General features: G+C 44.7%; 1 protein-coding gene across 3 annotated transcripts in view; it reads right to left on the minus strand.

Annotated features, from left to right (window-relative positions):
* Positions 1 to 25,039, minus strand: part of CLCF1 (cardiotrophin like cytokine factor 1) — an 89,794-nt gene that overhangs the window by 28,406 nt on the left and 36,349 nt on the right. Inside the window, exon 1 of one of the 3 annotated variants that reach the window (XM_063958388.1) lies at positions 16,384 to 16,680. The exons of the other annotated variants lie outside the window; for them this stretch is intronic. Coding sequence (XP_063814458.1) covers positions 16,384 to 16,437 — 54 coding nt within the window. The 5' untranslated portion in view covers positions 16,438 to 16,680. Of the gene's footprint in view, positions 1 to 16,383; positions 16,681 to 25,039 lie in introns of those variants that run through there. 3 annotated transcript variants of the gene reach the window in all.

The following is a 25,039-nucleotide window of genomic DNA, read 5'->3' on the forward strand; positions in this document are numbered from 1 at the left end:
CACTAAGCAGCTCAGGAGAGCCACCTAGTGTGCACCCTTCTCGTTCGGGCACAAAAATCTAACTGAGGCTTGGAGGAGGGTCATAGGGGGAGGAGCCAGTGCACACCAGGTAGTTCTAAAGCTTTACTTTTGTGCCCAGTCTCCTTCGGAGCCGCTATTCCCCATGGTCCTTACGGAGTCCCCAGCATCCACTTAGGACGTTAGAGAAATAAACAATCATGTCCTCACACCAAAACGTGTCAGTAAACATTTAAATCACACAGGTGAGACATATGTTCATTTGGTTTTGAGGTGAATAATAACAGAACCCCTTGGGGGTCCTTCTTCCCAGGACCCGGTGTATTGGTGGAGTCATACTCAGGGATAGTGACATCACAGCAGCTTGTCTGACATGCACCATGCAATCTGCATTATAACTGTCCTGAACCAAATCACATTTTAAAAAAGTGAGAATTCACTGGTGATAGGGCTAGTTCCGTTTTGCCCTATACATCAAAGGATTATTCCCAGCAATACCACGGTTAGAGGTAAGTTTTGCTGTCTTTTACATTGGGAAGCCTATTGAGGAATTACCTGTACCTGCACTGTAAGCTCCATCTCAGGATGGCGACAACAGATCAAAATCATTAATTTAAAAAAAAAAAAAAAAAATGTGTTAATCTTTGAATAAAGAATTTCTTTAATAAAAAAATATTGGTAAATTTGGTTTTTAATTGTGGACTTGAAACTCCAATTAGTTTGATATATTTCCAATATTTAAAATCCAAAATTCAGGGCCAGCTGGAATATTTTCTTTTATCTTTTGATATCTTTATTATCTATCTTGAAAATAGCGAAAGCACTGGAGAGGTCCACCAAATATGCAGAGGCTTGTTTATATAGCCAGCCGGGAAACATGTTACTGAGGACACTGAGTTATCTATAACACCATGTGATGGTTTTGTATTGCCTTTAATATTACAGTTACAGCCATATATTATATCACATCCATCAATCTTCCCAGGTCTTGGTTACAGACATTACTGAGATTAAATAGAGGCAAAAATGTTTTCTACAATAATTGGCAAATGTTTGAAGTAAATAGAATGTTTTAGAGATTCTTAGGTTGTGCAAAATAATGTAAATGAAGTCAAGTTCATTCCTAAGACTTTGGCCCTCATTCCGAGTTGATCGCTAGCTGCCGTTCGTTGTTCGCTGCGTAGCGATCAGTTTAAAAAATGGCAAAACTGCACATGCGTATGCACCGCAATGCGCACGCGCGGCTTACGGGTACAAAGAGCATTGTGGTTTTACACAGGTTCTAGTGACGCTTTTAGTCACACTGCCGAACGCAAGGAGATTGACAGAAAGAGGGCGTTTATGGGTGTCAACTGACCGTTTTCTGGGAGTGTTTGGAAAAACGCAGGCATGGCCGGGCGTTTGCTGTGCGGGTATCTGACGTCATTACCGTGTCACTGATCGCAGCAATCATCGCACAGAATAAGTAACTACAGGGCTGGTCTTGTTCTGCACAAAATGTGTTTGCAGGCGCTCTGCTGCACAGGCGTTCACACTCCTGCAAAGCGAAAATACACTCCCCTGTGGGCGGCGACTATGCGTTTGCACGGCTGCTAAAAGTATCTAGCGAGCGATCAACTCGGAATGAGGGCCTTTATTCTGTAAGTTTCCTAGAGTCTGCCCTATTTGTACATAGGTCCACAACTCTTTCTGCAGTAGTCTAAATTTTCTCCTTATATGTTCTTGAATGGATGAAACCTCCTGAACCTACACGTTAGAAAGTGGTAATGCTTTTGGTGATCCCCACCATTTCAGCCACAGCAAACGTTTGTTATATTGTGACAATTACTTTATTTTGTTTGTCGTTTTTGTTTATGGCTGAAGTAAACAATTCAGGCATGGAACAATTATATGTCTCCTCGTTAAACCATCTCTTAAACCATGCTTAATAGATATTATTTATGAGGGAATTGGAGATAACGTGGAGTCGCTATGGGTTGAGATCACAAGTGAGGGCACTGAAGCAAAGAAACTAGTCATTGGCATGTGCTACAAGCAACCGGATATCAGCATACATGAGGAGGAACAACTCTTACAGCAAATTGAAAAAGCAGCAGGAATGGGGGACATCCTAGTGTTAGGAGACTTTAACTATCCGGATCTAAATTGCAGTAACAATTCATGTTTAAAAACTAGGAGTAGCAGGTTTTTAAATACATTGAAGGATCAATTCTTGACTCAATTAGTTGAGGAGCCAACTAGAGGTAAAACTATCCTGGACCTAGTTATTACCAATAATGTGGACATTATATCAAACACTAAAGTTAGGGAGACCTTGGGAAACAGCGATCACTATATGATCACTTTTGACATCAGTTTCAAGAAACATAGCTATAAGGGTGCAACCAAAACATTTAACTTTAGAAAAGCTACCTTCAATATGCTGAGACGGGCACTAAACGGCATTGACTGGGATGAGTTGTTTCATGGCAAGGACACTTTGGAAATGTGGGATGCTTTAAAAGGGTTGCTTGAAAGCAATATTCACAAATTCATTCCCATGAGCAGTAAACACAGGAGTACTAAACACAAACCAATGTGGCTGAATAAGGAGGTCAAAGAAGCAATGGCTAATAAGAGGCGTGCTTTCAAAACATTTAAATGTAATGGAGGGGAGGAGTCATTCCAGTATTACAAGGAATGCAATAAAAGATGCAAAAAAGTAATAAGAGCAGCTAAAATTGCAAACGAAAAGCAAATCGCTATGAAGAGTAAAACCAATCCTAAAAAGTTTTATAAATATATAAACAGTAAAAGGTTGAAGAAGGAGAACGTGGGCCCATTAAAAGATGAATTGGGAGCTTTGATAAATGATGACAAATTAAAAGCGGAAATATTGAACATTTTTTTCCCCTCAGTATTCACCAGGGAGGATGCGTAGGTGACAGTAGTGCTTAGCGACAGTGAAGGTAATGACTCTTGGGAAGATACTTGTTTAAGTGAGGAAGTAGTCCTGGAGAGACTAAGCAAAATAAAGATTAATAAATCACCAGGCCCAGACGGTTTTCATCCAAAGACGGTTTTCATCCAAAGGTTATTATGGAGCTTAGGACACAGCTAGCAAAACCCCTATACTTGATTTTCAATAGTTAGATCAGGCATGGTACCAAAGGATTTGCGTAGGAAGGCCAATCCCTGGATCGGGATCGGCGGGATCCCGGGATTCTGGCCCAAACACACCGGGATTTGAATCCCGGGATTGGCACTTCCAATCCCGGGATTCACGGGATTACACTGGGCATGCGCAGTTCCCCGCCTCTCTTCTCTCGGCAGCCTCTCTACCCGGGCAGCGCTGAACACTTGGCTCAGACGCTGCATTTTAAACTAGAAGCGCGGCATCATCGCCCCCCCCCCCCTCTCCCCTCACTGCAGTCTCTGTTCCCGGGCAGCACTGAACACTCGGCTCAGACGCTGCCTTTTGAAACGTGGCAGCATCGCCTTCTCCCCCCCCCCCCCTTCCTCCCCGCAGTCTCTCTCACCCAGGCAGCGCTGAATACCCGGTTCAGAAGTTGCTTTCTGAAGCTGGGCAGCAATGTCTACTTGCCCCCATGCAGTCTCTCTCACCCGGGCAGCCCTGAGCACCTGGCTCAGAAGCTGCCTTTTGAAGCCGGGCAGGATCACCTCCGCCACCCCAGCAGTCTCTCTCCTGGACAACGCTGAGCACCCTCCTCAGACACTGCCTTCTGAAGCCGGGCAGTAAGGGACCCTTACTACCAGACGTCTGCGTTTACCTCCCCTCTTGACCTTTGGAACCGCTCTACTCATTTGTGAGTATGTTATTTATTTTTTTTACTTGTAACCCCCCTGACCCCCTCCCCCACATACATAAATTAAAGGAGGACATTTCAATCCCGGGATCCCGGATTGAGATTTTTACAATCCTGATACCTGGGATTGGCCTCCCTAGATTTGCGCATAGCTGAGGTAGTGCCTTTATGTAAAAAGGGAACTAAAATAATCCTGGAAACTATAGACCAGTTAGTTTAACCTCTATAGTGGGTAAAATATTAGAAGGCATTTTGAGTGATAGCATGGAGGATCACCTACAGGCTACTAAGTTTATTAGCAAAAGTCAGCATGGGTTTGTAAGGAACACATCATGTCAAACCAACTTAATGAGCTTCTACGAGGAAGTGAGCGAGAATCTTGACCAGGGAAAAGCAGTGGACGTGGTGTATTTCGATTTTGCGAAAGCCTTCGATACAGTGCCTCATAGGAGACTGGTCCACAAATTAAGGGAACTTGGCCTACAAATTACTATTTGTACATGGATAGGTAATTGGCTGGATAACAGGGTACAACAAGTAGTGGTCAATGGGATGTTTTCCAGCTGGGCACCAGTAGTCAGCGGAATACCACAAGGGTCCGTTCTTGGCCCACTGCTGTTCACTATATTTATCAATGATCTAGGAATAGGCCTGGAAAGCACAGTATCAATCTTTGCAGATGATACTCAACTGTGTAAGGTTATTCATTCAAAAGGCGATGTGGAGTCTCTACAGAATGACTTAGTTAAACTGGAAATCTGGGCGTCTAAATGGAAAATGAGGTTCAATATAGAAAAATGCAAAGTTATGCATTTTGGGACAAAAAACGCACTTGCATCCTACACTGGAAAAAGATTTGGGGGTACTCAGAAAATATAGGGGTAACTATGGTGGAAAAATATTTGGGGGTGCTCATAGATAATAGGCTTAATAACAGTACACAATGTCAAACTGCAGCAAAGAAGGCAAGTAAAGTGTTTGCGTGCATTAAACGGGGCACTGAGACAAGGGACGAGGATGTAATCCTGCCGCTGTACAAATCATTGGTAAATCCGCACCTGGAATATTGTGTTCAGTTCTGGGCACCATATTATAAAAAAAGATATCGGGGAAATAGAAAGAGTTCAAAGGCGAGCTACTAAATTGATTAAAGGGTTAGAGTCGCTGGAATACGAGGAGAGGCTTACTAGGCTATATTTGTACACACTAGAAAAGAGGAGACTAAGAGGAGACATTATTAATATCTTCAAATATGTAAAGGGTCATTACAAGGAGCTAGCAGCGGGTTTGTTAGTTAAAAGAACTCTGTATAGGACGCATGGGCACTCGCTGAGGCTAGAAGAGAGAACATTCCGTACACAACGTAGGAAAGGGTTCTTCATGGTAAGAGCAATAAAGATTTGGAGCTCCCTGCCGGAGAAGGTAATAATGGCAGACTCTGTAAATGCATTTAAAAACGGGTTGGACACATTTCTAACTGGAAAACGTATCCAGGGCTATAGCATTTAACATATTGACATTAAAATTATCTGGGAGGGATAGGAATCATTGCTGTCAATCGGTACTAAACCATTAATTCAGCAGGCGCATTGAACAGATTAACGCAGAATATAGGTTGAACCCGATGGGCATTTTGCCTCTTTTCAACCTCACTGACTATGTAACTATGTAATTGGTAAATAAGCAAATAAGCCCCAGTGCCCTACAGATATGTTGAATGACTTTAGTTCCCTGTAGTGCAGAGGAGGTTATCCATTTTCAGCAAGGGGTATATATACGAGAAGCAGTTACCTTACCGACATATGGGATCCCGGCGGTCAATATATCGACGCCAGGATCCCGAGGGAGAACGCAATGCCGGCATCAGGATACCAACGCCGATCGGGATGCCAGCGTCACATTACCAACTGCCGGCATATATCTATAATTTTTTTGACTACTTTCACTATGACACCAGACTTTGGAGTCTATTTACTAATCCTTGAAGAGAGATAAAGTGGGGAGAGATAAATTCCAAGCCAATCATCTCCTAACTGCCATCTTACAGGCTTAGGGGTCTGTGTACTGAGGGGTATATTCATGAAGCAGTGAAAATAGTGGAGAACAGGTCTAATGGAGAAGCTGACCATAGCAACCAATCAGCTTTGAAAGAACCTTTTATCAAGTACATTCTATAAAATGTAAGGGAGATGCTGATTGGTTGCCATGGGCAACTTCTCCACTGGTCTGTTTCTCCACTCTTTTGACTGATTCATGAATAGACCCCTAAGCTTTGGAGAGAACGTGGTTGGAGATAAAGTACAAGCCAATCAGCTCCTAACTGTCATGTTACAGGTTGTGTATAAAAAATGACAGTTAGATGCCAATTGGTTGGTACTTTATTTCCATCCACTTTATCTCTTTCCAAGGCATATCAAACAGACCATGTTTTAAAGCAAGAGTGCCCATTCTTCTGCATACACATTTTACACATTTGTGTGTTTGGCTATTTCAGACACGTCCATTGCTAACAGGGGCATAATATCCAGCATACAGCTGGGACATCTCCATAGTTCTACATCAGCAATAGAATGTGTTGAACTATAGAGGTAACTGACTTTCAACATAGTACCGTCATGGTATGTCACTGGCAGCTGTAAGTGTGGTCATTTGGAACGTGGAAGTAGTAGACAGCAAAATATCACAGAACGGAACGCTGAAGCACATGTCACTTAACAGTCATCCGTCCAGCTGCTACGCCAGAGGTTCCCAAACGCGGTCCTCCCAGAACTCGAATGGTCCAGGTTTTAGGTATATCCATGGCTCAGCAGAGATGGTTAAATCAGTTTGACTGAGGTGCTAATTAAGTCACCTGTGGCCAAGCATGGAGAAACTTAAAACCTGTACCGTTGGGGTTCCTCGAGAACCAAGTTTGAGAACCTCTGTGCTACGCTAATAACCACGTTTCAAACTGTTTATAGAGGCAACATCAGCACAAAAACTGTTCTATGTGTTACGTTCCTGATGCTCAGAACTAGAGAGATGTTGCGTAGTGAGTCCAGAGCACCAGGACGTGATGCTGAAATAAGGGGTGGTACGGGAATAGCCCCTAGCACCCTACCTCCATTGTTTTACCCGTGTGGTCAGTTCACGCCTGAGTGACTATGGTTTCTTGGGCCCACGGCAGCCGCGTTTGAAGGGCGGATTAGGTCTGCCCAACTCCGATGCCCCCAGGTCTTAGAGTGAGACAAGGCGTGAACCGAGACAGGATAATAACAAGGGGACCTCTAACTAAAGCAAACAGAAAGCTAGGGGCTACTAACTACCCTAAAACTAAATATATGTGCGGCACGCCACCAAAGGAAAAGAACAACAAAAGATACACTGTCCACACCCCCACACGGCACCGCCGTGTACCGGGGAGGACAGTGAAAAGCGGAAACCTCCGCAAAAACCACCAATACAAAATTAACACAAGGACTAAGCAGCCTAGGCCGCAACACGCGGCAGAAGCCGCTACTCACGAAACCGGGAGAGAACCCCAACAAGCGAGAACCCCCAGATGACTGCAACAGGTTCACTTGGACAGGAAGGAATCCCAGGACCGGCTTCAGAACTCCAGGACTCAGGAGCACAGGGAGCAAGATCGACCAGATACAGCTGACCAGGAACAGACGTTGCAAGGCAGGAACAGCATACAGGAAGCTATCACCGGCGAGGCTGCAGTGTGCTGACTCCCATAAAAAGACCCTGCTGGCCAATGACAGGAGGGCCAGCAAGACCAGCCCCCAGACAGTAATTACTAGTTGCCGTGCAGCTGCCCTGCTGCACAAGCAACTAATCAATCTTATCTGGCAACGGGGAACGCGGTCCTCCAATGGCGTCCCCGTTGCTATGGACCTAGCGGCTGAGGACGCCCGGCGTCCTAGCGTTGCCAGGGACCCGGCGGCTACAGTACGCACGGCGTCCTGGCGTTGCTAGGCGCCGGGCGGGCAGGGAGGGAGGTGCGGCGGCCGTGAGCGTCGCTTGGAAGCGGACCGCGGCACCTAACACTGAGGGCTTTTTGGATTGGGTTACTATGGCTTTAACGGTGTAAAGAATACTACCAACGGATTCTAAGGGGTCTATTCATGAAGCAGTGAAAAGTGAGCCTGTGGAGAACCAATCAGCTGCTCCGTACAATTGTACAGTATGCAAATTATAAATGTTACTTCAATGCTGATTGGTTGTTGTCATGGACAACTTCTCCACTGGCTCACTTCTCCACACTTTTCACTGCTTCTTGAATAGACCCCTAAAGCACCTTGCAGTCTGACAGATCAATCTTGGTTTGGGGCGTGCCAGGCAGGGCCGCCATCAGGGGGGTGCTGGGGGCACAGCTGTCCCGAGCCCAGCCTCTCTGACAGAGAGAGGAGGGCCCGGGATGCTCATGCAGCCACCTGCCCGCCAGCCACTGTCCTCCGACCCTCCAGCAGCTCTGTATTGAACACTTCCCTCCCAAAATGGCCGCCGCCACAGAGGAGACAGTTATTCAAGATACTAGAGGAGCCCTCTAGTATCTGGAATAACTGTCTTCTCTGTGGCGGCGGCCATTTTGGGAGGGACGTTTTCAATACAGCTGCAGGAGGACGGATTAGAGCAGCAGAACAGCGAGGATGTAGGCGGACAGGCAGAGGCATCAGCATCCTGGGCCCTACGGACAGCGCACATGTATGTATGCATGCATGTGTGTGTATATAATACCCACACACGTGTTAACTGGTGCTATTCTACAGTGGTGGTGGGGGGGGGCTGCCTATTTTGTAAGTCCCGGGCCCGACAATTTCTGATGGCAGCCCTGGTGCTAGGAGAACACTTCCTCCCTGATTGCTGACAAGTGTAAAATTTGGTGGAGGGATACTAGTCGGTTTTTCATGGTTTAAACCACAGGTTCTCAAACACGGTCCTCAGGACCCCACACGGTTCATGTTTTGGTGATGAACAGTGCACCTGCCAGGTGACATGGAAAACGTGAACCGTGTGGGGTCCTGAGGACCGAGTTTGAGAACCACTGGTTTAAACTACCCTTACTTCCAGTTAAGGGAGCACTAAATAATACAGCATACAAAGATATTCTTACGGAACTGTGTCCATCCACTTTTGTGGCAACAGTTAGAGAAAGGCCTTTGGCTGTTTTGCTAGGACACCACCCTAGTGCACAACGTGAGGGCTATTAAAAAAACAAACAAAAAAAACCCTTTGCGGAGTTTGGTGTGGAAGAAGTGTTCTAGCCTGCACAGAGGGCCTTATTCATGTTTGTATGCAAATGCAATTCTCTAGGCTATGGAACTGCTTATGTTAGCAAGTGACGCTGCCGTCCACAAATGACGACACCGGAGCTATTGCAATCTCATTTGCAATAGTGTACACATTCACAGCCTATATGCAAATACGAGGAACATCAGGTCTGGCCACGCAGACTGGACATGGCAGTAGTGATGAAGGCATCATGTTTTTGAACATACGAGCTCGCAGTTGACAGCAGATACACGCCCCAAAAACAGCAATGGCACGCAACCACTCCCCATAAGCAGGGTAGTAGAGAGCCTGGCTGGGCCGAGGTGCTTTTCAGGGGGCGCTGTCTGATGGTGGGAGGCGTGGCTTTGCACCCTTAAAAAAAAAAAGCAGTAAAATTTGTATTTTAAGCGCCTCCCTGGTCGCATTGCAGCCAGTCACACAGCAGCATGTACTGAGCTGCAGCTGCCAGGTAAGGGGAATAATCTGGGCCCCTCCATCAGACCTGGATCCGGGTAATTAGTACCCCCCTGCCCCTCACTCGGCGCCACTGCCCGTAAGCACCTCCAACTTCCTGAAGTCACTTTCCCATTAAATCCTCACTGCATGCGTGATCACAGCGGCACCATGACACATGCACAGTGCGATCGCAGCACATGTGCAGTCTGCCGATAATCGCTCACTTGCGTGAACATCGCCCACAGCGTACGGACATGAATAAGGCCTAGAGCCCTGAGCTCAATACCATCAAATACCCACAGCCGTAACTAGGTATGTGCTCAGGGTGCCTGGCACACAGCGCAGATGCGCTGGAGGCGCAGGACCACTGGCAATATCTGGCTGCTCCGCCACACGCGTCCCTCCCGCCGCGCCACCTGGCTACCTCTCACATTGGTAGCCGGGCAGCGCCGCAGCTCCCCCACTGCTCCCTCACCGGCGCACCGCTCCGTCCCTTCGCCCACCCCCAGTCCACCCACAATGCCCTGTGCTGCGAAGAACGCAGTGTAGGGCAAGAAGAGGAGAGGGAAGGCACATCTACCATGCCAGCTCCTCACAGGTGAGTCTTTCTCTCCCCTCCCCCCACCCCCACCTTAATGTGTAAATAAGAGGGACTGCCTGCTATACTGTGTAAAAAAGCGGGACTGCTTGCCTTAATGTGTAAAAAAAGGGGGACTGCCTGTCACAATGTGTAATTAAGGGGGGCTGCCTGCTGTATTGTGAAAAAAAGAGGGACTGCCTGTCGTATTGTGTAAAAAAAAGGGACTGCCTGTCATTATGTGTAAAAAAAAGGGGGACTGACTGTCATAATGTGTGAAAAAAGGGGGACTGCTTGTCATAATGTGTAAAAAAGGGGGACTGCCTGCCATACTGTGTAAAAAAATGGAACTGCCTGCCATAATGTGTAAAAAAGGGGGACTGCCTGTCATAATGTGTAAAAAAGGGGGACTATGCCTGCTTAATGTGTAAAAAAGGGGGACTCTGCCTGCCGTAATGTGTAAAAAGGGGGACTCTGCCTGCCGTAATGTATAAAAAGGGGGACTATGGCTGCCGTAATGTGTAAAAAAGGGGGACTCTGCCTGCCGTAATGTGTAAAAGGGAGCTATGCCTGCCGTAATGTGTAAAAGGGAAGTTTGTGGCCACTCCCCTTCAGCATGAAGCCACACCCCTATATTTTTTGGCGCGAGCCTACGGCGCTCACTGGCCCTGATTTGTATATTGGAGGCGCCGATGCTGTTTCTTGCCCACAGCGCGAAAATGCAAATACCTTTGGGATGACCTGGAACTCGAACTGTGAGCCAGGCCCTACTGCTCAACATCAGTGCCCTACCTCACTAGGTAGCCCATATATCATTGTATATTTGCGTCTTATTCCCCAAAAATATTAAATATCCCCTGAATGTATCACAGAGGGACCACAGCAGATAATATCCATATTAATGCCCATGGTTTAGGAATAAGTTGTTTGAAAAGCACATTTAGGTATGATGTTCATGAATACACTTTTGACCATATAGTATGTATATATTTTTAATATATATTATATAATCTCCTGGTGTGCTGGACATCAAACACACAGTCTTCCCTGATGGAACCCTGCCAGAGGAAGAAGATTCTAGACCCAGAACCCCCTGCTATCCAAGGCAGACGATTATTCTCAGGAGAGAGTACCAGCCACTCACGAGTCCGAGCCCCTCCATCCCACCAGAGGAAGAAGGCCCTGGTCCCCACCCTACACCCTGAGCCTCAGCCAGTCGGAGGAAGAAGGCCCCAAACCTGGCACCTCTGACCCCTGAGCGGGTCACTCATTTATTCATATCCCCCCAACACACACACTGAACATTGGTGAGTACATAGCATATAAGAGGATGAATATTAGGGGGTACATAGTGTATACAGGGACACTTATTATGGGGTACATAGTATATAAGAACACATATTTGGGGGTACAAAATATTTTAGGGGACATGTATATGAAGAGGTACACAGTATAAAAGAGGACACATCAGGGGGTACATGGTATATAAGTGGACATACATTAGGGGTACAAATGATATAATGACACAACACAGTATAAAAAGGGACATGCATATTAAGGGTATGTGGTATATGAAGGGGCATTAGTGGGTATACTTTTTAGGGGGTGCATGGGAACAGAGGGAAACACTAGAGGAAGGTGGGGGGGGGGGGGGGGGGAGAAAGGAAAAAGATATCACTGAAGAACTGCTAGCTACCGAACAAATGGCGGGCCCAAAATACTATCTTAGAATTTCCCTATAGATTGTAAGCTTGTGAGCAGGGCCCGCCTTCCTCTATTACTGTCTGTTAATATTAATACACAGTTTTGTTTTATCACTGATGTTTCCAATTGTAAAACGCAACGGAATTTGCTGCGTTATACAAGAAAATTTTAATCAATATAAACAATAATTGTGTAAGGTCTGTCCCGTCTCCTCAGTGCGCATGTAGTGTAAAGGGGGGTACACACGGAGCAATGTTCAGCTAATTTCTAAGCACTCTGACTAGAGGGGTCATTCCAAGTTGATCGCTCGCTAGCTACTTTTAGCAGCCGTGCAAACGCATAGTTGCCGCCCACTGGGGAGTGTATTTTCACTTTGCGGTACAAAAACATTTTGTGCAGAGCAAAGCCATCCCTGCAGTTACTTATCCTGTGTGATGAATCCGGCGACGGAGGTCCCGGAATTGACGTCAGACACCCGCCCTGCAAACGCCTGGACACACCTATATTTTTCCAAACACTCCCAGAAAACGGTCAGTTGACAGACACCCATAAACACCCTCTTCCTGTCAATCTCCTTGCGATCGGCTGTGCGAATGGAATCTTCGCTAGATCCAGTGCACAACAACGATGCTCTTTGCAACCGTACGACGCGCGTGCACAGTCTTGACATTTTTTACCTGATCGTTGCGCTGCGAAAATCGGCAGCGAGCGAACAACTCGGAATGACCCCCAAGATTCCTTAGAACATCGCTCCGTGTGTAAGGGTGCCGGCGACAGCTATCGCCGGTGCTAGATTGGCCTGCATGCAGGCACAATCTAGCAGGTCGCTCATTTCACCGCTGGGTGAAATGAGAGGCCCTCCCGTGTCCATCCTCCCCTCGCTCAGCACATCGCGCTGTGCTGAGTGGGGGGAGAGATGTGTGCTGAGCGGTCTGTGCGAGACCGCTCAGCACACATCTCTGGAGAAATCTCCCAGTCAGTACGGCCCTTAAGCCTGGGCGTGTTCCCCATGTGCAGACCTGGAAGAGGAGGACCATCTGTCAATGGGGCGAGGGTCAATACAGCAGAGAGGAGGGCGGTACCTGACTGAAGTGACCTGGCATGATCTATGTTTTATTATGTGTGCCACTTTCTTTTCCTTTAGAGTGTGAATTAGCTATTGCTTGATATAGCTATAGTACTACTCTTGCCTTTCTGTGAATTTAGTGCGAAATAAAAGAAAAATCTAAGTTAAATGAGGAAACAGACAGAAAAGTATATAGTAGTATAGTAAGTAGTAGTAGTATACTATGTTACACCGTCTTCCAAAACTATGGGCACAATTCTTGAATAGCACTGGGAGCTTATTCCGGCACTATACAACTCTCTCAGAATTGAATTGTGCCCAATGCCCATAGGGATTATGCCCATAGGGATATGTTTGTAGACAATCATAACAGAAGAGATATCTGTGCACTGTCATTTGTGAGTCCTCCCTGACAATGAAATAATTTGAGGGGTATCCAATTACCCGCAATGAAACACCGGGAGCAAAAAAAAGAGTGTTTTTCGTGATGTTTCACCAATATATATATATATATATATTTTTTTATGGGGTATCCAATTTGATCTCCCGTGAATTTTTATTTTTTTTTCCGGGTGAAAACAGGCAGGTTCAGGGAATCCTGGGTGTGTTCACTGCCACGGCATCCAAAAAAACAGTGCCTGAGGCAGGTAAAGAAAATCCCCGATAATCTGTGGCTCGTGGCGGCTTATCGGGACTAACTGGATATCCCCTTTGCGGAGCAATTACTTGCAGTCACAGACCACAAGTAATTGGATCCCACCCTTTGAGTCTTATGAGATGTCCAAGAAATGTTCATTTTTGGGTATTTGTCCTGCCCTCCTTCTGCATCAGAAGAAGTCCTTCTGTAACATGCCCTGTATGTTCCTGGTACATTTATACTCATTCTATTAGTGCTGGCAGTAGGGAAATATTACAGGTCTATTGTGACCGTTTAAAAAGTGCACCTAATAATAAAAAAATAAAAGCATATTTTTTGTTTCTGATGCCATATTAATGATCTAGGAAGCAATATACAAATAAATTATAATAAAAATAGGAGACAACTTTTAAAGCAGTAGTGCTCACATTAACCCCTGCCACAATAAAACCCAAAGCATAGATACTCTCAATACAAATACAGATGGAGCCCTCCTCATCTGTCCCTTTAATAGGATTAAGTGAGCCAGGGCAGTCAGACTTAATCCCCTGCTGTAATGACTTAATCCCCTGATGTATTGTTCTCTCTGTATTGTATTGCAGCTGAGAACAATAGATGAAAGGCTCATGCTAATAAGCCTTGGTGCACCTAGGTGCAGCAGAGAAGCCTAGATGAGCGAGGCTCCATCTGTATCTGGCTGGCTGCACAGTGGCTCCAGTGACAGACTGGCCAGTCTCTGCTGTCGGTGCTGATGAAGGCTCTGAGGGTTTCAGTATGAAATGCCGGTGCACGGGATCCCGGCGGTCATAATTCCGACGGCGGGACCCAGAATCGCAGCTCTGGGGATCAACTCCCAATACACTCCAGAAACATACTGGTATATAACTGGCTGCTAGCTAAAATGGACCAAATGCGTGTATGGGTGGAAGACTATGTAGATTTTCTCCAATGGGGAAGAGAGAGAAGTGAATAATTAAAAATTCCCTGTTCAACTCTGCGTAATATAGTGAATTTATTCTTATTATCATCATAGTATTCTAATAATAATATTTACATTGGGAACAAAACTGTAATAAAACAAGACTTAAGTTCAGATTTACTAAGTCTTGGAGAGTGATAAAGCGGAGAGAGATAAAGTAAGTGCCACCCAATCAGCTCCTAACTGCCATGTTACAGGCTGTGTTTGAAAAATGACAGTAGCTGATTGATTGGTTGGTACTTTGGGTGGGATGTACTAAAGGGAAAATGCGATAAAACCCCCGTTTTATCGCATTTTCGTATGTACTAACCCCAGCCCGCCGCGTTTTCACCCCTGGGAGTATCGCCATCTTTGGATGGCGATACCCTATAGAAGCCTATGGGCTTCTTATTGCCGGCCACCACAACCCGCCGCCTCCGCCGCCGACCCCCCCAGCCTACCTTCTTCCAGGCAGCCCTGGTCCTGGAAGCTAAACTCATCCTCCCCCTAGCAACGCAGCCAGAGGTCCTTCCGGCTGCATGGAGGAGGCGCCAGGGACAGCCTGCTGCTTCCCGGTGTGGGAGGAGTGTGGAGAGCCCAGGGAGGTGACGGAGACCCTCCTCCTTGCACACCACCTCACAGGTATCGCGGGGGGCCTCCGTCACCGCATTACGATGTTAATCGCATATGTTAGTACATATGCGATCAACATCGCTGCGATGGGCGGCGATGTATGTTAATACATCCCGCCCTTTATCTCTCTCCAAGGCTTAGTACATCAGCCCCTGGGTAATAACAGACAGACACAAGAGTGAGAGCTATCGTGCTCAGCGTAGGTATCCAATAATTCAGAACCCTACAACCTGTCCATCTTAACATAAATATATAATTCTTTTTTTTTCTGGACCTGTACTCCTGATACTAGAAATTATTGTATATCTGAGGTTACATAGAAAATATCACACTGATAAATTAAACATTAAGACCCAGATTTATCAAGCCTTGGAAAGTGATAAATAGCATGGTGATAAAGTAACATCCAACCAGCTCCTGTCATTTTTCAAACACATCCTGTAACATGGAAGTTAGGAGCTGATTGGCTGGTACTTTATCCCCGTGCTATTTATCACTCTCCAAGGCTTGATAAATAGGGGCCTAATTTCCTTTTTCGATTTGTGTGCAGGGAAACTACCAACATACAACTTCTTACAGCTGCCATTAATCGTAAAACAATATTTAACATTATCAGCAGAAAGTCAGTGATATATAGGGCACAAGGGCCCCTGTGCAGAGTGACCCTGAGACACTGCCCATTGTCTTCGAGACCCTGAGATGGATCTACACACCCTAATGTGTCAGGGTCGGAGCTCTCACTCTCCAGGTATGAACTAGATTCTGTGACAGTCACACTGGCCTCTGCAAAGGCCTACCCCCAGCAAGAGGACTGAGATCCCACAATGCAGGATGTTCCTGTAATTTGTACCAAACCCCAGGGCAATACAGATATAATTACATGACAGGAAGGAGCACAACGGTGTGACAGAAGTGTGTGAGGGAAAATAAAACGAGGGAGAGGAGGAAAAGTAAAACGTGAGAAACGAGCAGAGAAAGAAAACGGAGCGAGGAATATGGAGAAAAAGGCGGAGGGGGGGGGGGGGAAGCTGGGGAAGGGGGGAGGATGGAAAGAGAGAGAGAGCCAAGTTGGAGAGGTCCTTGAAGAGAGACAGACAGGGAGCGCTGCCTTTAATCACACAAAGTTTACACAGTGTGTAGAAAGCGAGACCGCTGCCATGTCTCATATTATAACCAGGCGCTCTCACAGCCACAACACGGCCGCCTCTCGCTTCAGTCTCATTCTCACAGCCCCGCTGCCTGTTTGGTTGCACCGTGCACATTTGTATTTACCTCAGACCTTTTCTTTTCTGCACTGTGTGGCTTCGCTCTCTCCTCTTTGTACATCTCGCTATAGTTTCCCCCTCTTCTTTCTTTTTTTTTTCCCCCTCTCACTCTGTACACATCTGTCTCTCTTTTTCTCGCCCTCTTTTGGCTCAGTATAACGGAAGAGGTCTCATTTTAGACCGCACTGAGCCAAACATCTTGAGAACTGGAGAGAGTGAAAAGCGTGGAGACGAGTGGGTCTTATAAAGCCATGTATACTGCTCTGCACCTGTGTTTATGTGTATACACCACTGAGGCCGTGCAGGCTCCTCCCACCCCTTTATATAACCGACCGCATATTTCCTGGTATTTTCCAATAAAACCTTTCCACGTATATCTTTCTAATTCTCCAAATAGCTTTTCCATATATAATCCCTGGTAGCGTGTAAAAACACTATTTAACCATAGCTAGGCTCTTACTACAGTACAACTTAAAAAAAAAAAATACTTGTTGTTTGTAGTGCATTACCACCCAAATACAAAACTGCACCAAACAGCCCTCCAGCTGCAGATCATGTCACTAGTCTTCCTCATTGATCAGCACTGAGATCAACCACTACTTCTGTCCCAGCTAATGCTGACCAGCTGAGTTTGGGTAGCATTCAGATACTAAGAGTATACAGCGTAAAATAACGTCTAATTAATTTATAGATGTATGACATAAACCAGGCACACTGCAAGGCTTACAGTATGTAATGGCATGGTGCAAAGGGTAGAAAGGTGTTGCAAGACATAGCAACCGATCATTATTATATATAACTTATATTAGAATGATCAAAGATTTTGGTTGGTATGTGATAAACACAATCGCTCCATGAAAATGAACATGGAATTCTGTGGAAGGGGAAAAGCTCTTATAAGAATTATACTATATTATATTATAATTATGCGTACCATCATAGAAAAGCACTGTACATACTCGAATAGATCCGAGATGGCTTAAAGAGAAAAACATATAGATCAGAGCGGATATATATTTACTTAACCAGACCAATGGCTGTTATCGATAGATTAGGGTCCAATAAGGGGAACAACAGGTTCCTGGCCTGCAAATCACAAGACACCAACACTCACTTCTGCAAATGTTATTTGTGCGCAAAAATGACGCATCCGCGAGGAGTATTTGTAGAATCACAAATATTGTTCCATAATAATTACCTGGTTATTCATACAATGGCAGCTTGCAGTTAGCCTGGCCCCCTCCCTCTCTGAGAAGAATGCACATGCATTATGAACTGTGACTCCCAACACAAGTCAAAGTGACACGTTAATTGAGTAAATAATGCTGATTTGGTTAGGATGGAAAAGTAGAGCTCTACAGGGCCTGCTCCGTAAAACAGGTTGGCTATTGTTCTAGCTGACGCCTAAAGTCAAATTGACAAGTATAAAATAATCTATTAATCCGTGTGAAGACTGGTTTGGTAGAAAACGAATTTTAAAAAAACACACAAAAAATTTCCCTTTTTTTTTTTTAAAAAGAACACTTTGAATTTTTTCTTCTGGCAAAAAATAAATAAATACATCATCTTGGAAAGAGATAAAGTGGAGAGAGATAATATACCAACCAATCAGCTCCTAACTGTCATCGTTTCAAACACAGCCTGTAACGTGGCAGTTAGGAGCTGATTGTCTGGTACTTTATCACTCTCCAATTTATCGGCTTAGTACATCTCCCATGTTTGAAAAAATTACAGGAGCTTATTGGTTGGTACTTTATCTCTCTCTAGTGTTTGATACAACTTGCCCCATGAGTATCAAAAGAGAATATGACTATTTGGAGCATTCAGGCACCTACACTTTGGGTCTCAATACCTCAGCCATTCCAGCTACCGCCATTGTAGCACTTTGCCACACACATTGCACCGCTTAGTAAATAAGCTGAAAGCTGTCATTCCTCCCTGTTTTACATTTGAGGGACTAAAATAACAGAAACTCTAAGAAAAGTAAAATAAAGGAACTAAAAGACAAATATACGGTAAGCGTCGGGAAAAGGCCATTGTCACCTGGAGCCATCATTACACATGTACCTAATGAGAAATGCAGGCCTGCTCTGAGACTCTAATACATGTATATTAGTGGAATGATATGACACACTAGTGTTCTCAGAGGACACATACTGAATCTTTACAGGGGGATTCATAAGAGAAAGCGTGACTGAAGGAAGTAGAGGGAAGGTGTGCAGAAAACTCTACTCCAACTGTATACACAGTATAAAATATATACTAGGTGGCTTTATTTCATTAGCAATGACCAATTCTGCATGGGCTGGAGGGATTTTCGAAACTATTCCCTAAGCAATTTGCAAAATCATCCTATAACACGCAAGGCAATATAACACCAAGTGGATGTACATGCAGCGTATGCACCACGGTTATTATGTAATCCTATAAAATGTTATTACAAGTCACAGTGCGGATTAGTGGCCATGAAAAGTCTATGGGGGGAATAGTAATACAACATAGCACAGGCTGCCCAAAAGAACTGTAGACGATTGTTGAAACCGCTACTTGCACTGAGCTTGCGCCCTCTACTGGCCTTCACAGTCGGTAAAACAAGCAAGGTTCAGCATGAGTTCGTCTCTGGTGGCGCAGTGCCCTTAGGTTTGAGCTGGTGCATCTAAATGTCCATCAGTGCTCATAGGGGGTAATTCCAAGTTGATCGCAGCAGGAATTTTGTTAGCAGTTGGGCAAAACCATGTGCACTGCAGGGGAGGCAGATATAACATGTGCAGAGAGAGTTAGATTTGGGTGTGGTGACTTCAATCTGCAATCTAAATTGCAGTGTAAAAATAAAGCAGCCAGTATTTACCCTGCACGGAAACAAAATAACCCACCCAAATCTAACTCTCTCTGCAAATGTTATATCTGCCTCCCCTGCAGTGCACATGGGTTTGCCCAACTGCTAAAAAATTTCCTGCTGCGATCAACTTGGAATTACCCCCATAGTACTGCAGAACAAAATGGCTGTGTATGTAGGAGCAGCAGCCTATAGGACTTGGGGGGAGGGTGTACCATGCACAGTATGGAGTGGATGCACCGGCGGCACCTACTGGTGCCATTACTGAAATTACACAACGGGGTAAAGAGGGTGGATTTATAAGATGGTTTCAGTACTTTGCAGAAGGGTGCATGGCCTGTTTCACTCTGAGAAGCTGGAAGAGACCAGGAGTTGCTAGTCAAGGGCGTCAATAGGAATAAATCAGGCTTATTAGCACTTATTTCTATTACTGTTTGGAAGCAATCGGTCAAAGCTGGCGAGGACTGGCAGCTTTGAAAACACACGCCTTAGTACATCTACCCTCAGATCTATTTGTTTCATTTCTTGCACCTTTCAGCAGGGGTGTGGAATGGAAGGTAGATAGTAACTAGGTCGACAGTGTCTAGGTCGACCACTATTGATCGACAGTAACTAGGTCGATATGGTCTTTAGGTTGACATGTACTAGGTCGACAGGTCAAAAGGTCGACATGAGTTTAAAATTGTTTTTTTGTGTCGTTTTTTTTTCATAGAGTGACCGGGAACCCCAATTAGTGCACCATGTACCCTTGCATGGCTCGCTTCGCTCGCCATGCTTCGGGCAAGGTGCCTCGCTGCGCTCGGCACTGGTTATCGTTCCCAATTGTAGTCCACGTGGATCGTTAAGTATGAAAAGGTTCAAAAAAAAGAAAAAAAATCACGAAATACTCATGTCAACCTTTTGACCTGTCGACCTAGAACATGTCCTCCTAGAGACCCTGTCGACCTAGAACCCTGTCGACCTAGTTACTGTCGACCAAAAGTGGTCGACCCAGATAGTGTAGACCTAGTTACTGTCGACCTAGAGACCGGATCCCTTCCAGCAGCCCTAGTACATTTCTACAAGCACTTCATCATCGGTAAAGTGAATGTTCTAGGGCATAGAAGTGACAATGACACATTTATCCAAGTCCGCACACTGTCATGAGTAATATAAACCAAGCATTATCTGAGGAGAAAAGGTGAAAAACTCGGACGGTTTTTTAAAGGGGCAATCACGTGTAAGGAATGGTTTAACCCTGTACATAATTGCCTCTTTAAAAAAAACGTGCAAGTTCAGCAAGCATCCCGCACAGGCACCGAACTTGGACTTCATTACATCCCGGCCAGATCCTGGATTATATAACATTGGCAATAATTGTGTATGTTAGAAAGAAAATTAAATACATTTGGGAGGAATTTACGTATTTGCATTAATGTTGCAGAAACGGGTTATTGCATATCTGGAGCCGGGTTTATTAGTACTTGAAGTTTTGACCCCACTGCGGTTTGGGGGGATGAAATGGAACTTGCAAAGCGATGTGCAATGGTTTTGAAAAGCCAAAATCACCGGCAATTTGATCCAAAAACCACCAGAAAATGCCGAGCTAGCACATACAGCATGTACAGTAGTGTCAACAATCTGTCCCCCCCAGAGCCTAATAATGGAGCACATTACACATAAGTATTAATTAGCGACAACTTAATACATAAGGGGCCCAAATAATAAATATATTTACTGTATAGGGCACAATTACATAAATGTATTACTGGGAACAAATGAATACCTAATAAAAAAAAAACCACACAACCATTAATTATGCAGTCACAAATGAAGTAAATATTAAAGGGGCAATAATATTTTTTTTAATGTACGTTTACAGGCCCTTTAATTAATTCATGAATTCATTAAGTAATGAAGGAGCCACATGTATGCAATACAGTAGGTGCCTCAATCATTAACTACCTTATGTTCAATAATGTGACTATTTCTTATTGTCCTGCAGTTTGAGTAATCCCACCTGCCAGAGTAGGGCAGTACAGACAGTGTAATGGCTAGCATTCCTGACTCACAGCACTGAGGTCATAGGTTTGATTGATTAGCACCACTGCACCATATGTGTGGAGTTTGTATATTCTCCCCGTGCTTCTTTGGAATTCCTCCAGGTACTCCAGTTTCCTCCCAAACTCCAAAAATATATTGGTAGGTTAATTAGCTACCAACAAAAATTAACCTGTGTGTGTGTGTACATGCGTTTAGGGCAGACTAGATGGGTTAAGTGCTTCTTATCTGCCATCAAATTCTATGTTCCTATGAAGTATACACTGATGAGACCACAGGAGCATAAATATAGATATAGGGCCTCTTTTAGAGCTGGATATAAGGATATAAGTAAGCTGTAAATATATGCATTTCCATACAGCACCAAAATGTATCTGCATTTATATTTTAGTATATCTACAATTTACACCCTCTTACGCCTGGAAAGTGGGAACAGGGCAGGCAAGCACAGGTGGGATACAGTAAAAAATGGCCTGTAGTTGCGATCTTATTAGATGTGGACGTATCCCCAGACACGCCTCTTAGAAGGTGGACGCATCCCCAGACACGCCTCTTAGGAGGTGGATGCATCCCCAGACACGCCTCTTAGAAGGTGGACGCATCCCCAGACACGCCTCTTAGAAGGTGGACGCATCCCCAGACACGCCTCTTAGGAGGTGGATGCATCCCCAGACACGCCTCTTAGAAGGTGTACGCATCCCCAGACACGCCTCTTAGGAGGTGGACATTTGCTGATTGCTTGATGATACTGACACCAGGAGCACTATCTGCCCATTACTGGTTACATGAAACTGATACTATGTTATTTAATAGTGTTGTGACAATACTATGTTAGGCTGCGACTGTCTATTCAGATGTTTTCTATGTTATTTTTCATATGTATTATGAAAGACGATTCTTATTGGATTTATAAGCCAGTAACCAACAGCAACTTTTATATTTATTACTAGCGCTGTAAAGACAGTTTATTTGTGTGCCAATAGGGTAATGTGATACAGTGTATTCGCATTTATAACTTACACTACCAAGACAGTTGTCCACACTATAGGGTTGATTCAGTGTTGGGAGCGAGCAAGTAACACCATGTTGCACACTGCAAGAGGGGCAGGTGTATAAAGTACAGAGAGAATTAAATTTGGGAAGGGCGTGTCCAAACTCAAAGCTAGACTGCAGTCAGGCTTGGACTGGCCCAGAGGGGTACAGGGGAAACCACTGGTGGGCCCTACTGCCTGGGGCCCCACCTCCTGCTCTAAGGATCAGGTTCCAGACTGTGCACTTGAATTATACATTATACATATGTTACCTTATACTGGACTATGGTGTACTTTCTACAGTGCATTGCTGTTATCAATCTGTTATTAATCTGGTACATTATCAGGCATGCAGCAGATGAATTTATTGTATATATTTATGAAGGGGCCCAGACATTGCACTCTCTAATGGTTAGTCAAACCAATGAGGTGGCAGGCCACACCCCCTCTGCATACGGACCGCACCCCTAACATAAGCCCCTACCACTGCATTCCCCTGGTGGGTCCTACATGCCCCAGTCCGACACTGACTGCAGTGTACAAACAAAGCTGTCTGACTTTTCTGGACTACATGCAAAACTACCCAATATTTACTCATCATGCTAAAAAAGTATTTGCACCCCTTACATCACTACATGGTTTGTTCTAGGTCCAAAGTTACTTTTAACTTTGCTCCAACCTCGGAGAGTAATTGTACGCATATTTGTGAAATACTGCAGTGACCATAGTCAGATGTACATATCTATAGATCAGGAGCCTAATATGAAAACATTCTCCTCACCAGAGTTTGCAAAGTAATAATTTTCTTATATGGCACTAAACAGTGGTCACTGAGAAGAGGGGCGCAATCAGGTTTTTATCCCCAAGGGAAGGTGTCTAGATACAGACATGTGGCACTAGTTTTCCAGTGTCTCTATATTCCTGCAGTATCCCACACTGCCCCAACTAATCCTTAATAAGACACGTGCAGAAGACTCTGAGACAGGAGAAGTAGAGTATGCAAGAGAAACATGACTAAGCTAGAACGGGATGCGGTCAAGATGCCGCCGGCCGGAATCCCGGCGGTCGAAATACCGACGCCGGAATCCCGACCGCCACAATCCCGACATATTCTCCCTCCGTGGGTGTCCACGACACCCATAGAGGGAGAATATAATAGTGTGCCGAGCATGGCGAGCGAAGCGAGCCCGCAAGGGGCTGCGTTCTGCTCGCCACCCCTGTCGGGATTGTGTGGTTGGGATTCCGGCGTCGGTATTTCGACCGCTGGGATTCCGGCCGGCGGCATTTAGTACTGATCCCGCTAGGATTTAGCAGGTCATATTACATGGGGAAAGGCATATTGCAGGGTAAACTGTAAGGTCGTTGTAAGATGCTGGGATAGCTAGGCAAAGGGCATAGCTGAATACTGGGGTCTATTTACTAAGCGTTGGATGGAGATAAAGTGGACAGATATAAAGTACTAGACAACCAGCTCCTAGCTGTCATTTTTTAAACACAACCTGTAACATGACAGTTAGGAGCTGATTGGCTGGTACTCTGTCCACTTTATCTCCACCCAAAGCTTAGTAAATAGAATCCAGTGTCTCTTAGCTTATACTGGTTATCTACTTTGTTGGGAGCTAATTGGTATAAAAAGGTACCCCAAGACATAAGATCCAGAAGTATGCATTTTATCTGTGGTGGCACTAAGGCAATAACGGGTATGGTTCATTAGGTCGACAGTAAAAAGGTCAACTGGTCAACATGAGAAAAAGGTCAGCAAAAGGTTGACATGAAAATGGTCGACACATGAAAAGATCAGTGTAAATTTTTTTACTTTTAGCACATGGACCCCCAATTAGTGTATCGTGTCCCCTCGCATGGCGAGTGAACTTCGGGCAAGGTGCCTCGTTCTGCTACCTCTGCGCTAGTCCCAGGTTACTATTCCCAATAGTAGTCCATGTGGATGGTAAAGTTATAAAAATGTTTAAAATTTTTGGAAAACATATGTTGACAACAAGCTGTGTCGAGACCTTTTGACACACACACACACACACACACACACACACACACACACACACACACACTTTTATGTGTTTGCAGAGAAGCTATTGTCCCAATATCGTCTAAAAGCAATATATATATATATATACACATATATATATGTATATATATATATATACATACATATACAGGTTGAGTATCCCATATCCACATATTCTGAAATACGGAATATTCCAAAATACAGAATTTTGTGAGTGAGACAGTGAAACCTTTGCTTTCTGATGGCTCATTGTACACAATCGTTTAATACACAGATATTTAAAATATTGTATTAAATGACCTTCAGGCTGTGTGTATAAGGTGTATATGAAACATAAATGCATTCTGTGCTTAGACTTGGGTCCCATCGCCATGATATCGCATTATGGTATGCAATTATTCCAAAATACGGAAAAATCCCATATCCAAAATACTTCTGGTCCCAAGCATTTTGGATATGGGATACTCAGCCTGTATGTATGTATATATATATATATATATATATATATATATACACGCACACATACTTTTATGTATCTGCAAACATTGTGAATGATGCAAGTGTGCTGGGTTACGTGGCGTGTCTTGCGTAAAGGAAAAGAATGGGGAGGGAAGGGGTGTTCTGGCAAAAGCACAGTTCACGCCCATGTAAACCAGTGTGTAAGTGTATTTAGGCCTGTTATGAGCACTTAGTACACAGCAGGACACGGGTGATGATCATTAGTAGTACTAGT

The sequence above is a fragment of the Pseudophryne corroboree genome, chromosome 3 (genome assembly GCF_028390025.1).
Source record: "Pseudophryne corroboree isolate aPseCor3 chromosome 3, aPseCor3.hap2, whole genome shotgun sequence".
Lineage (NCBI taxonomy): Eukaryota > Metazoa > Chordata > Amphibia > Anura > Myobatrachidae > Pseudophryne > Pseudophryne corroboree.